At 39.2% G+C, this 13213-nt stretch overlaps 1 protein-coding gene across 3 annotated transcripts in view; it reads right to left on the bottom strand.

The window, feature by feature from the left end:
• Nucleotides 1-3101: 3101 nt before the first annotated feature.
• The window catches only part of NUDT4 (nudix hydrolase 4), a 28500-nt gene continuing 18388 nt past the window's right edge, over nucleotides 3102-13213 (bottom strand). Inside the window, exons 2-6 of one of the 3 annotated variants that reach the window (XM_061639577.1) lie at nucleotides 10632-10742; nucleotides 9452-9496; nucleotides 6959-7043; nucleotides 5893-6086; nucleotides 3102-5512 (exon numbers count right to left, since the gene is read on the bottom strand). In XM_061639577.1, the coding sequence (XP_061495561.1) occupies nucleotides 5489-5512; nucleotides 5893-6086; nucleotides 6959-7043; nucleotides 9452-9496; nucleotides 10632-10742 (459 nt within the window). In that variant the 3' untranslated portion in view covers nucleotides 3102-5488. Of the gene's footprint in view, nucleotides 6087-6958; nucleotides 7047-9451; nucleotides 9497-10631; nucleotides 10743-13213 lie in introns of all 3 variants that reach the window. The other 2 variants (XM_061639576.1, XM_061639578.1) reach the window with 2 other exon arrangements.

The following is a 13213-nucleotide window of genomic DNA, read 5'->3' on the forward strand; positions in this document are numbered from 1 at the left end:
TTCATTAGTTAAATTACTATGCAAATCTGAACATTATTTTCCAAATATAAGTTTGTTAGCAATCTGAGAAATTTATATATTAGTTTGCCTTAATCTTTCCAACAGCAACTCTAATTGATTCAGTCAAATGCCTAGTAACATTTAACATGTTTGTATGCTACTTGAGCTCATGGAGGAAAGGTGGGATATAAATGTAATAAAATTCACTAATAGGCATAAAACCCTTGTGGGTTTAAGAACTTATCTATGGCCAACAGATATTTCTATCAAACTTTAAAAAGCAGGGAAATTGGGCAGTTATATTGAATGCACCAGGGGAGCAGGAGACCTGACCTTGAGATATTGTACTGCCCTACAAATCTGTAAAACTGCAAACACAATTTGGGTTGGTCTTTCACAGTCCAATCCACTTCTTGTGTGGAGAGAAGGAAAGAGGAGAGGAGGACCTCCTCAGAGAGGTCAGGTCTCCTGCTCTCCTGGTGCATTTACTATAGCTGCCCAATTTCCCTGCTTGATAGAAATATCTGTTGGCTATATGTACATTCTTAAGCCGCAATGGTTTGCTTTTTCGCCTATTACTGATTTTCTTTGATTTTAATCTGGCAGGTAAGAAATGGGATCCTGTACAACAGAATGATCATTGGCATGTTTATTGAGTTCAGTGGGATTTACTCTCCTGCAATCATGCTTAGGATAAGTAAAACTGACCATGGGGGTGGGGAGAAGAGGGAGTGGGCAAGGGAGGAGGAAGAAGCAAGAGTGGAGGGGAGGAAAAAGGGTGGAGGAAGGGAGAGGAGAGGGGAAGGGAGGGAAAGACAGGTCTGATCATTTGCATGCTTATTGAGATCAATGGGATTTTCTCCGGTGCAATCATGGGAAGGATAGGTAAAACTGACCATGGGGGAGGAGGGGGGAGGAGAGGAAAGGAAGAAGGGGGGAATGGAAGGAGTGGGAGGGAGGATATAGATGGGAGGAGGGTACGGCAGGTTTGATCATCTACATGCTTTTTGAGTTCAATGGGATTTACTCCTATGCAATCATGCTTAGGATAGGTGAGACTGACCTGGAGGAGGGAGGGAAGGGAGGGGAGGAGACTGGGTGGGTGGGCACTGGGTGGAGAAGTGAACAGTAACATTGTTTTTAGCATTTCCCCCACCTTTTTATTCTACAGCAGGCACATGTAGTCTCCCACCCAAATTTAACCCGAAGCTGTCATGCACACCACACTTTAGATAGTCATGGCTTCCCCAAAGAATCCTGGGAAGTGTAGTTAGTGAAGGGTGCTGGGAGTTGCTAGGAGACACCCTGTTCCCCTCACAGAGCTTCAATCAGAGTGGCTGACTGTTAAACCACTCTGGCCACTGGAGCTCTGTCAGGGGAATAGGAGTCTCCTTCTCAGCACCCTTCACAAAGTACACTTCCCAGGATTCTTTGGGGGAAGCCATGACTGGCTCAACTGAAATAAAGGTCTGGCTTGGATGTGGCCCCGATTAGGCAAGCCAAGCAGCTGTGAGTCTGGCTTTTAGAACACTGACAGTTGGTTCTTAATGAGCATACCCCTGCTTATCATTGATCTTAATGTCTTAATTAAAAATTGGCCAGGCATTTTTAAACTTTTAAACTGGAGAAGATGAAGGTCAGAGTATTGGGAAAGGTCAGTAATAGGATTAGAGCTACTCTGTGAACATGTCTGATTTTTAATTAATTTCAACAAATTATGAGAACACTGACAGAAAAAAAGCCAGCAGGTGTCTGGTTTTTTTCCTTGTTTTACACTTTGAACTCTCAATCCTCTGACTGTTTTGTGTATCACCATGAAAACTGAGAGGGTTGTTAAGTGTTTGAGTTCAGAACTATACATTTTGTAAGGTTTTGTTTTGAAATGAGCTTATGGGAATCATCAGAATGGCATGGGGGTATTTTCAGTTTAACATTGTAGAATGCAAAAAATCCATGCTGGCTATAGTATACAGCCACTCTTGTGGCTATATAGTAAGATAAACAGGCTGCCAAGTACAGGTTGACTATGCTACATCATACGTTCCTGAACCAATAGATAATTCTTTTAATAGTCCCAGCATCATCTCCCTGCTCCTCAGCAAAATATTTTTGTTCTGTTCCAGATTTCTATTTAATGTTTTGTCTAGAAAACTTACTGGTCAATATTTTTTTCAAATTCACCACAGAAACATAGCTCTATGTGGATATGATGCATACTAGAGGAAAAAGTCATTTTTGCTGACCTCCTATACTCAAATGTAACATCTTAGGGCTCAGAACTACAGAGCCCTTTCACTCTGAAAATGGATTCTTAACCCCAGGAATTACCACTACCGGTTGCCTATCTGCTGCCTCCAATCTTCACTTCGCTAACGTATGTCAGAAATAGTTAATTTTTGGAATTAAGAACACACATGATTTTTAGACACTTGAATATTCATTACTCGCTCCAACGTATTTCTACACTTCAGATGTTTACCTTACTCTGGGGAAGAGGAGATAAGTTCCAGATTTCATTATCTTTTTGTTGACTGATCTATTCAGAAAGCAGAACAGGGATTACACCACAGGGTACAGACTCAACTTTTTTTAGTCAATTCAGTTGTACGAAGCCAGGCTTTTTCCTACAACACAGGGCAGAATTTAGAATACCACCAGCCAGCCTAGGTTAATCCACACCACTTCTACCACCACAACCCCGATCATATCACCTATCCTACTCCCAACCACCACTCTAGCTACTATTGCTTTGAACCCCCTCCTTCAATTTTAAAAGGACCTCACCATCTCTGATTGTGTATTACTGCTGTTCTAGGTCCAGTTCTCAAACGCTGCATATTTGACTCCCATCCATGTGCAAAAATCACCTCTTCAACCAAAGATTTGTTAACAAAGGAAGCTGTCTTAATACCAGTATCTGTTGTCTACTCTAATTGGCAGTGATTCTGCTACCTGATCCTTTTAACTAGAGATAGAAGTAGGGACACACACAAACCTATGTTCAGTGATGCAAGCACATAAATAGGCTAATGGACCCCACATGAAAGCACTGCTCCAAACACCTACATTCATGAAATTAAAGGAGCCACAGTCTTTGTAAATTGTGTTTCAAATTTTTTTTATTTTGGAGGATCATTTCAGATATAAAAAGTCAAAATTCTTACATCAGTCTTTAAAAGAAAGCCATGCACACAGTTCAAAATGTTTACAACTTAAATGGTAGTTTTCCTTCAGATTTTTACTTCTCAGAAGCATATTGAGCAATTGTTCCAACATTTTGACAACAGCCCTGGTTAGTTTGCAGTAAGCATTCAGGATATTTCACTTTTAATAGCCTCTAAAACCTACATAAACACTCTTGCAATGTTCGTGTGGCATGTTCCCAATTAGCTATTCACTGCAACAAGCTTCCACTGCAGTACTTCAAGACCTGTTTATGCTTCTGACTTTGAAAACCATGTCTTAGAAGTCCAAGACATTGACTGCCCTGTGGAATCTGGTCCACGTCAACTTTTGTCTCCCTCCTTGTGAAGCCAGCTACAGGTTTAAAGGTCACTTAAGAGGGAACGTTGTTCTAGTTCCACAAGAAAGCGTTAGTATATGTCGTATTTCAATGCCAACCTTGAACCTCTTACTGGAATTATTTGATTAAGGTTTAATCTTGACAGAGGTCTTGGCTGTTATTATTTGACACATTCATGTTGCCCAGCCTACTCTTCCAAATGATGGAATTATGCAATGTTCACTTTTCTGGGTTCACTTGTTTATAGGTGAAAATGCAACAACTGTGGACCTTTGTCATTCCAGTGTTATGTTGCAAGACAGACTTTAGAAGTCAGTATGAATAAAGGGATTTATCTTACGTTGCATAGGCTGAAAAAGAGATCTGTACACCAATATATTTAAAACTGTATGTGGCACAGCAGCCTGGAGTATTTATAAGCCATCACCTTTGATTTGGTTAACACTGACAACTGTACATTTTTACATAGCACATAATGTTAGAAACCAACGTATTCATGCATTGCCAATATGTAGCTTCTATACTCTTGGCTTGGTTTTCTGTTCCAAAAGCAAAAGTTGAGATGGAAGCAGTTATAGTAACCAAAAACTAATAAAATTTGCTCTTACTTCCATCACTATGATGGAGAAGAGACATTTCTGAAGACACTGCCACGTAGTTAGTGATAACTAAATAATGAATGGAAGTGTGGGGCTAAATGCCAAACTGAAAATCAGGACAAATGCATTGTTAGGAACTAGCCAGTTCCCTAACTGATTATAACATTTTATATCAATGGGTCTGCCATAAGTCTGTACTATGTTTTTTTGACCATCTGAACCAGAATATGAAAAGTAAGGCTCTTCAAACACAAAACTGACGACAACACCCACTGCTCCACTCAAATTATCTGAAGCCAGTAACTCCTGGAGGTTCTAACCTGTGGCAGATGTTCGAATCTATCTACAGTTAATAGTACTTATGGCTCTTAAAGCAACACTCACAACCAAGCCTCTTACTGATGTTCCATGCTTAAATGCATTTATATGGCACAATCTATTATCCCCACATGTTTCTAGAAGGAAAGCTTATGGCACCAATATTTTCCCTAAAAATTGTAAGAGCATGTGGGTTAATTTATAGCAGCATTTTTACCCAATGTGTTGGAAGTTAGTGTGTAGGGTTGCCACCTTCTTCTCAGACGGGTCTTGTGCCTTTAACAGTTAAGTGAAAAACAGCAACTCTATAGGTGAAGATAGAGTGACTGGAAAAGATTCAGCTATTAATGTTTCTGCCCGTTACATAGCTATTAAGACAAAAATCTTAGGCAGTAACCTATTTGTGTGAGCAACAGAGTATTTACATTACCTTTTCTTTCCATTTTACACTATACACCAGTTGGATTATTTACAGTGGGTTTATGTTACACAGAAAGAAAGAAAAGAGATAGCTTTCATAACAGAGGTAGTTCTTTACCTCAACCACAGTAATGACTTGAGGGATAAAGGGAAAGTTCAGTGTAAATGCATTGAGAGATTTCTGAAATTAGAACCTGTATAATTTAAAGAACCTCTATAGCCATGTTTTAATGGCAGACATTACAAAATAGGATTAGAGCCCATTTAAGTCTGTAGCCTGCCCTTTCCTTAAAGCTCAGGACAGTTATCTTCCCAATACTGATCCAATTCACATGTTCTGGAAACAGATTGGAAGAAGCTGGGATGGTCCCCAGTAGTGAATCAACACCTGCTGGAATAGCAAAGAAAGTAGTGCTGGTTTTGGCATGAGAACAAGCAAGTTAAGGGGTTGGCATGTTTGCGTCTTTCTGGAATCTGCTGGTTTAGCTAATAATTGTAAGCAAGAGCAGTGTGAAGGACTGGCAGAGGCTGATAAACTGGCACTACTCTGGTTAGGAGGTTTTTTGTAAAGTATTTGGGAGAACACTTCTTGACATGGAAGGCACTTCTTGTTCGTTTCCACTGCCTTTTAATTCCTCCAGGTAATTTTGTACTGAAGTAGGGAAATAAGGATGACTAGATTAAAAGAAAGTTTCCCAAAACGAACAGTTTTTGTTTTTTAGGAAATTTAACAAAATTAAGCCAGACTCAAATGTCAACAAATTCACTCTTATTTTTTTTTTAAATCAGGTACTTAAGATATCTATGCTTTTAAAAAGCCACAAAGAGGACCATTTAAGGCATCTTTAAGAATTCCCTGTATGGCTTTGGTTTGTAGAAATATTACACATTGCTAAAAAAAGAAAGAAGGTGTATGTCTGAACACAAAGTGTTCACACACTCAGAACTTCAATGACTATACACATAGCACATGACCACTAACACATCTCCCCTTGTGATGGTGAACAAAAAAGTAACTGAATTTTATCTTACAGTAGACGGCAGCCCAGAAGTCTGTGCAGGAGTAACATATAGAGAGTTGTTATCAGGATGGGAGGAGACCACAGAATTTCCATTGGTTGGTGAACACCCTAGTTTCAATTTTTCCAAATACTCTGCATGTACAGGCTTGTGACACTGAAGGACCTTGATTGCATCTTCAACTTTAAACCACTCTCTCTTCCTTCCTATAAAAATGAAGGAGTAAATGTTACAAAGAGTGGACATTTTTAACCCTAAAATCTGTCAACTTTATCTATAGCAAATCCCAAACTACTACTTTCAGTAATGAAAAAGAATGAGGCAGAAAAACGTGGTTGAAATACTCCCAAGAGACCCCCAAAGATCAAAACTTTCATTAAGAGCATGTTTCTATTTAGTAGTGGTAAGCAGAATCTGAAAAATACAGGTATTAACTACAGGCAGCCAACTCTATTCATGAAAATCCCAAGTTGTTCTTATGATGTTAAGTGCTGAATAAGGACCCTGAACATTTGGAGCTATAAATAAAGGCTTCTAATTACTGCAGTTGGCTGAATGGTTCAGTGTGAGACTAACAGGCTGGTGTCTACTTTTATTAATGCATTATGTTAATTATGTGCAAATTAACATTCAAATTAGTTTGCCCATCTGCTCCCTTGCCAATGAGCACGTGGCTTGCTCTTTATCTACTGTCTATTCTTTTTCGCCATTACCCTGTTCTGGTTCATTAAAAATGTGTGGCATTCTGAATATTACTCATTACAATAAAAGTTCTTTCAACACATTAGTACAGTTTATGAAGAGATGGCATGAAATGGAGTAGTAAACCGAAACACAAATTTATCTACATCCAGAAATTTTATGAATGCTATTAGAGCGGTGGCCAACTAAAACTCAGAGAAACTAACACCAGATTATTTACTTTGAGCTTTTTTAGTATTCCTTTAACTGTAATATATCTATAATATAACTTGCAGTATCATGCTACTTAAAACACCAGTTGTGTGAAAGCTGTCCTAAAAATAGCAAGGTTCTGATATTACATTACACAGCACATGCAGGGGTGAGAAAGGCTTGCCTATATTAACCGAATCCTCCCAGTCTTCCAGGATTTCAGTCACTGTAAGAACATAAACGTAAGTCCTATGTTTCCGGTCTTGATTCTGCTTCAGTGTGGAGAAGAGAGAATATACATATTAATTCACACTTGCAGCATTAAATTATTTACTTAAAATCTCTTATATCCTATCTTTCCATTAGGAAACAGCCTTCAAGGTGGCCAACACTTAAGCGCTGCAACATAATATATTAAAAGTCATTTGAAAGAAGATAGACAATAACTTTTAACTGTTAGTATAAAAATCAAGGGGCAAAAAGCTAGATAAGACCAAGTGTATAATAGGAAGCAGTACAGAAGCACCTCTGTCTTCCTTGAAGCAGGTATCAGTTTTGACTTCTCATCAAAAACTGTCATGTTAAAAACAGGGCTTCATTTGTCTACCTGCATATATTTCATTAGGAACTATGCATTATGGTATCTAACCAAAGGCTACAATAACATTATCCATTGCTTGAAAAACTACAGTCTGTGGAGAAATGCTATATGTGTGTGTGTTTTGTGTTTTAAAAAATATTATATGACCTCTGTGACAGCCATGAGGCCTTGTTTTGATACACTGTTGCAAGCCTGCCTTGCAGCTGTTGCTTGGTGACAGGTTCTGAAAGGAGAGAGACACAATCGCTTGAAGATACTACTGAATGGGGTCTGATCAGGTAAATTCTGATCAGGAATTCCAGGCTGTAGGGCAACTTAATTTCACATATACGCTCATGGGGTCTGAACTGGCAGTGACCGACCAGGAGAGAGACCTCGGGGTTGTAGTGGACAGCACAATGAAAATGTCGACCCAGTGTGCGGCAGCTGTGAAAAAGGCAAATTCCATGCTAGGGATAATTAGGAAAGGTACTGAAAATAAAACAGCCGATATCATAATGCCATTGTATAAATCTATGGTACAGCCGCATTTGGAATACTGTGTACAGTTCTGGTCGTCTCATCTCAAAAAGGTTATTATAGAGTTGGAAAAGGTTCAAAAGAGGGCAACCAGAATGATCAAGGGGATGGAGCGACTCCCTTACGAGGAAAGGTTGCAGCATTTGGGGCTTTTCAGCTTAGAGAAAAGGCGGGTCAGAGGAGACATGATAGAAGTGTACAAAATTATGCATGGCATTGAGAAAGTGGATAGAGAAAAGTTTTTCTCCCTCTCACAATACTAGAACTCGTGGACATTCAAAGAAGCTGAATGTTGGAAGATTTAGGACAGACAAAAGGAAGTACTTCTTTACTCAGCGCATAGTTAAACTATGGAATTTGCTCCCACAAGACGCAGTAATGGCCACCAGCTTGGATGGCTTTAAAAGAAGATTAGACAAATTCATGGAGGACAGGGCTATCAATGGCTACTAGCCATGATGGCTGTGCTCTGCCACCCTAGTCAGAGGCAGTATGCTTCTGAAGACCAGTTGCTGGAAGCCTCAGGAGGGGAGAGTGTTCTTGCACTCGGGTCCTGCTTGTGGGCTTTCCCCAGGCACCTGGTTGGCCACTGTGAGAACAGGATGCTGGACTAGATGGGCCACTGGCCTGATCCAGCAGGCTCTTCTTATGTTCTTAACTGACAATTAGCAATTCGGGTTGATGAGAGTTGATGTTGGAGTTGGTTGATGAGGATAGCTGAAGAAAGGACTGAGGCCTATATATCAATTCACTAACAGGCAAAAAACTTGTGATTTAAGAACATACCTATAGCCAACAGATATTTTTTATCAAACTTTAAAAAGCAGAGAAATTGGGCAGCTATAGTGAATGCACCAAGGGAGCAGGACACCTGAACTTGAGATATTGTACTGCCCTACAAATTGGTAAAAATGCAAACACAATTTGCAACACGCAATTTGGGTGTAAGTAACCCTTTCCCCTTTTGTAAATAATAAACTACAACATAGTTCAAGATTTATAGTGCCTCTCAGTGGTGGTCTCATCTCACGCCCAAAGCCTTCCATACACTCTACTAAGAGTATTCTGCGTGAATTGGTGGCAGCAAAAGGGTTACAGAAGTCTGTTTTATGTGAAGTGAGGCTGAGGAGCCAGGGAATCCCCAACAACCGCCAATCCTAAACACATTTACTTTCAAGTCTGCATTCCTTTCAGTGGAACATGCACACTTAAGGCTGGTCAGGATTTCAGCCCGAACTGAGTTTGATAGACCAGCAAAACCTGGATCCTTCTTATCTACTATATTTGCATCATAATGCAGGTATTGGATAATACCCCTACTCCATACACTACTGAATCAGCTCATTTTAATGTCTTCCTTACCTATAAACTGCTTGTATATGCTTATCAATATTTTTCTATCCCCACATCTGGCTTTGTTCTTTATATAAAGTGTAAGAAGGCAGTAGACTACACCAAGTTCACCTGTTCACCAGGTAATCCACCTTTTCTGTATTAGAAGTACAAGCTATATTTCACAGTGTACATCCAAGAATGCATTTTTTAAGAACAGCTCACCTCAAATATTCCCAGCAATCTACCTAGTTTTCCTTTTACTCCAGCCTGCAAAAAATAAAAATTATCAGGGTTTCCTCTAAAAGTAATTATGCATTTGCAATTTAATTATTAAATTATAAAACAATGTTGTATGTACCAAGCTTGTCCAATGGTTTCATGATCTCTTATCTTTGTGCCCTAGCTTGAGCCTCTGAAGTTTTCCTGCAAGCTAAGGATGCAGGAACGCATCTTTCTGACTCTTCTTCAGAACACACCTATCCTACAACTCTTAAATATAAAAGACTAGTGACTAAGATTTCAGAAGCTTCTGACAGAGCATCTGCTATTTGTCTTTCACAGAGATTACAGTGAGGAAGCACATGGGTAATACACCAAAAGGTGTGTGCTTATGTAGGGATTTGGCACACTTAATCTCGACTACAAACAAGAAGCATAATTTAAAAGCTTCCAAAGATCTGTACATTCAAACAAAAAACATGTGCTTTGATAAGCATTTTTAAAGTAATATATCGCAGAAATTTTGATTTATTTATTTTCTTTATTACCTGCCCTTCACCCTAAGGCATCAGGGCAGGTCACGGCATTAAAAAATATGAAAAAGAAATTACAGTCACTAGAATACGGTGGGTCCTAAAATATGTATCTCAAATGTCAACCGTTAGGGTAAGGAGGTACATCTTCAGTATACAGAAGAAACTATATGACAGCAGCATCAGATGCTTCTCTGTGAGGAAGGAATTCTACAACTTAGGGGCTGCCATACAGAATGGCTTCCCCCAGCCACCACCACCCTAAACTTCTGATGGCTGTGGAACTACCAGGATTAGGAAAAACTGGAGCCCAGGCAACAACTGACCCTGCAATAAAGAAGAAGAGTATTGTGTGTGACCAATGATACCCTTCAGAAGTGAGAGTTCAGCTAAGCATGTTTCATTTAATTGAGGAACAATCCAGTTCTTTTTTGACAAGCTATCATGAAGCGTTACAGCCAACACCTCGCAAACACCAACACAGCAAAGGCAAACAGCTACTGCCACATATAATAAGTGTGCCACATGCCTGGCCAAGTGGAGTTGTAGCCCTTACTCATGTGGCACTTACAAAGTTTGCTTAGATGAGTTCTCAGTTAAGATCCATGCATCCATACAACATTTCAAGTTGAGAGTTATAAATTCTTTACCTCTTCATAGACTTCTCTGACAGCAGCACCACCTGGTTCCTCTTCTGGTTCCATTCCCCCACCTGGAACAATCCACTGATCTGGGTACCGGCTGCTGCTTACTAAAAGCACCTGCAAAGAAAAGTTAAAGAGTTTTCTTATGACTGTGTGAATTAAAAACTTGATGCGACTTTATGAAACCAGACTGATACTTCAATTTTACAAAGTTAGCACTCAACAAAATTTATAAAATTTGTATCACACTTTTCCACCAAATGATGCTCAAGGCAGCTAAAAATAATCTAAGTTAACAGATCCAAGCTGGAGATGAAAGGTTATAAGCTCTAACAATCCTGTACTCTCACTTACATTAAGATTTTATATATGTTTTGAAGTCAAAGAATACATCAGGTTTTGAGTATGCTCTCCTGTAAGCTTCCATATTTTTTTCCACTGTCACCTTACTGACTGTCAGTTTTGATAAAAAGTAACCCAATTAAGTTGGTCAAAGAAAGAAAAGTGTTATTTATTCAGAGGATCTCAGACTTGACAGCTTGTCCAGTTCCAAGTGCAAATGTTTAATAATTAGGTGATCATCCTCTTTCACTGTAGGAATAGTATGCAGCATATGCTCCCTTAAGCATGTTTAATCTTTGACTAGCAGAAACCCAGATTAGGATTCCTACTTACGGAGGCACACACAGACTGCATTAGAAACCCAATTTCTCTATGCCTCCAATGGAAGTACAAAGCCCATTCTGAATACGAAGATCTGTTCTTGAGGCAATAGCTGTGTATGCACCAGTGTGTTAATCCTCATGGTGGATGCACAGATCTGATTTTTCCATATGCATGTTTGTGGACGTTCATTCACACAAGTGCTTTCAATTGAACTCTACCTCAGTATTTCCCATCCACGCTAGTGTGTTATGCTTGATGGGATGTGGTTATCCCCTCCCCTCAATTAGAACCCCTCCCAAGTTGCAAAAAACCCAAGTTATATTGTTGGCACGCCTTCAGTTATTTATTAACCCATGTGTGCATGGCCCTTTTTCCCTGAGTAACATGTTTTCCAATATAGCAGACTTGCACAAGACTGCGTTACTTTTTTTTAAGTGTCATAACAAGCTCCACCATCAGCCCACCGAGAAGTCACCAATGGAAGTAGGAGGTGTGGCGATATACAGCACCCAGCAAAATGTCAAAATACATGTACAAAACCTGTCATACAATGCACTTGAGTACATTCACTGCTGGATAACGTAATTTTATGCTGGATTTCTCCCCCCACCCCTTACTGCATTATTGATGGGTAAGAAAAATCCAAATTAAAACGTGGGGAAAGTACAGCCTGCCACTTGGATGTGGACAATTTTGTGTGAAAAACACAAAAAAATGCACTGTTAAGTGCACTTAATACACTTCAAAGTGCCATGTATACACAGCCAATGATTGAATGTTGATGTTCCCACCCACCTACCCCAACTGCATGAAATATTTATATATTTCTCATACAACGTAGTAACAAAACTTTCCTTAATAGAGACTTCATTTGCATATTTTAAAGATAACTACAGACACAGTTCTACATTACTCAAAATATACTGGCCTTACTCAGTTGTTTGGGAAAAACATCCTCTAGTATAAGCATTCTTTAGAATAATTCCATCTTGAAACCCAGAGCTCAGGCTGAAGGCAATTATAGCATCACATACATAACCTTGCCTAATTAAGTAGTGTAGCTACAGAACAGCACAATAGTTTTGAATCTACAAGCAGGATGCTACTGTTCTGTACTGGGAACATATATTTTACTCTGATGCTTGCTTTCATCCAGTTTGAAGAAAATCCCTTTGATACGTTTTCCTAATGCCAGATAACAGCCAAGCACATCACAGCTTCTAACTTCCAGTACACATAGTCACTGGTATAGTAACTCATCCCTGTAGCCCTTCCATCCTTCTTTGGAGGACAGTTTCAACCACACTTATCCTAAGGGATGATCGGTCTCAGTAAAATGCAGAACCATTTATTTTCCTGTTATATTGAAACCTTAAAGAGAAGGAACTAGACTCTGATTGAACAAAACAAATACAAATCTGTACAGACTTCATGGATCTTACAATCCAGAGCAGCTTGTTGTTTAGCTTCCAGAATTTCTTCATATTTGATCAGTGTACTTGGGTTTTGAAAGCCAAGAGAGAAAGTGAATATTGAGGGGCATATGGGCATTCTGTTGAGGAATTTCCTAGTGTAGCAGCTATGAGGAACAAGGGAAGCTACCAAAAAATAGAGGTTCAGAGATGACATATTATTGCCTTTAGTTTTATGGAATGACAAAGTGACTCAGAACAATTTCCCTTGCATCCTACAGTATTTCTGAGTTTTAGACAGAACTGAACAGATTTTTTAAAAAGGCATCTTGAATGTTTTCTGTTGTAACGATAAATCAAATACACCAAATTTCTTTTCAGTGAAGGAAATAAGTGCTTTCCATAATCATGTGAGTAACCACCAACAATTATGAACAGGATTATTCTTCTGTATCAAAACACTCAGCTTTGTGAAAATTGTCTCAATCAGCATTTACACTGATCACAAGC

The sequence above is a fragment of the Rhineura floridana genome, chromosome 8 (genome assembly GCF_030035675.1).
Source record: "Rhineura floridana isolate rRhiFlo1 chromosome 8, rRhiFlo1.hap2, whole genome shotgun sequence".
Lineage (NCBI taxonomy): Eukaryota > Metazoa > Chordata > Lepidosauria > Squamata > Rhineuridae > Rhineura > Rhineura floridana.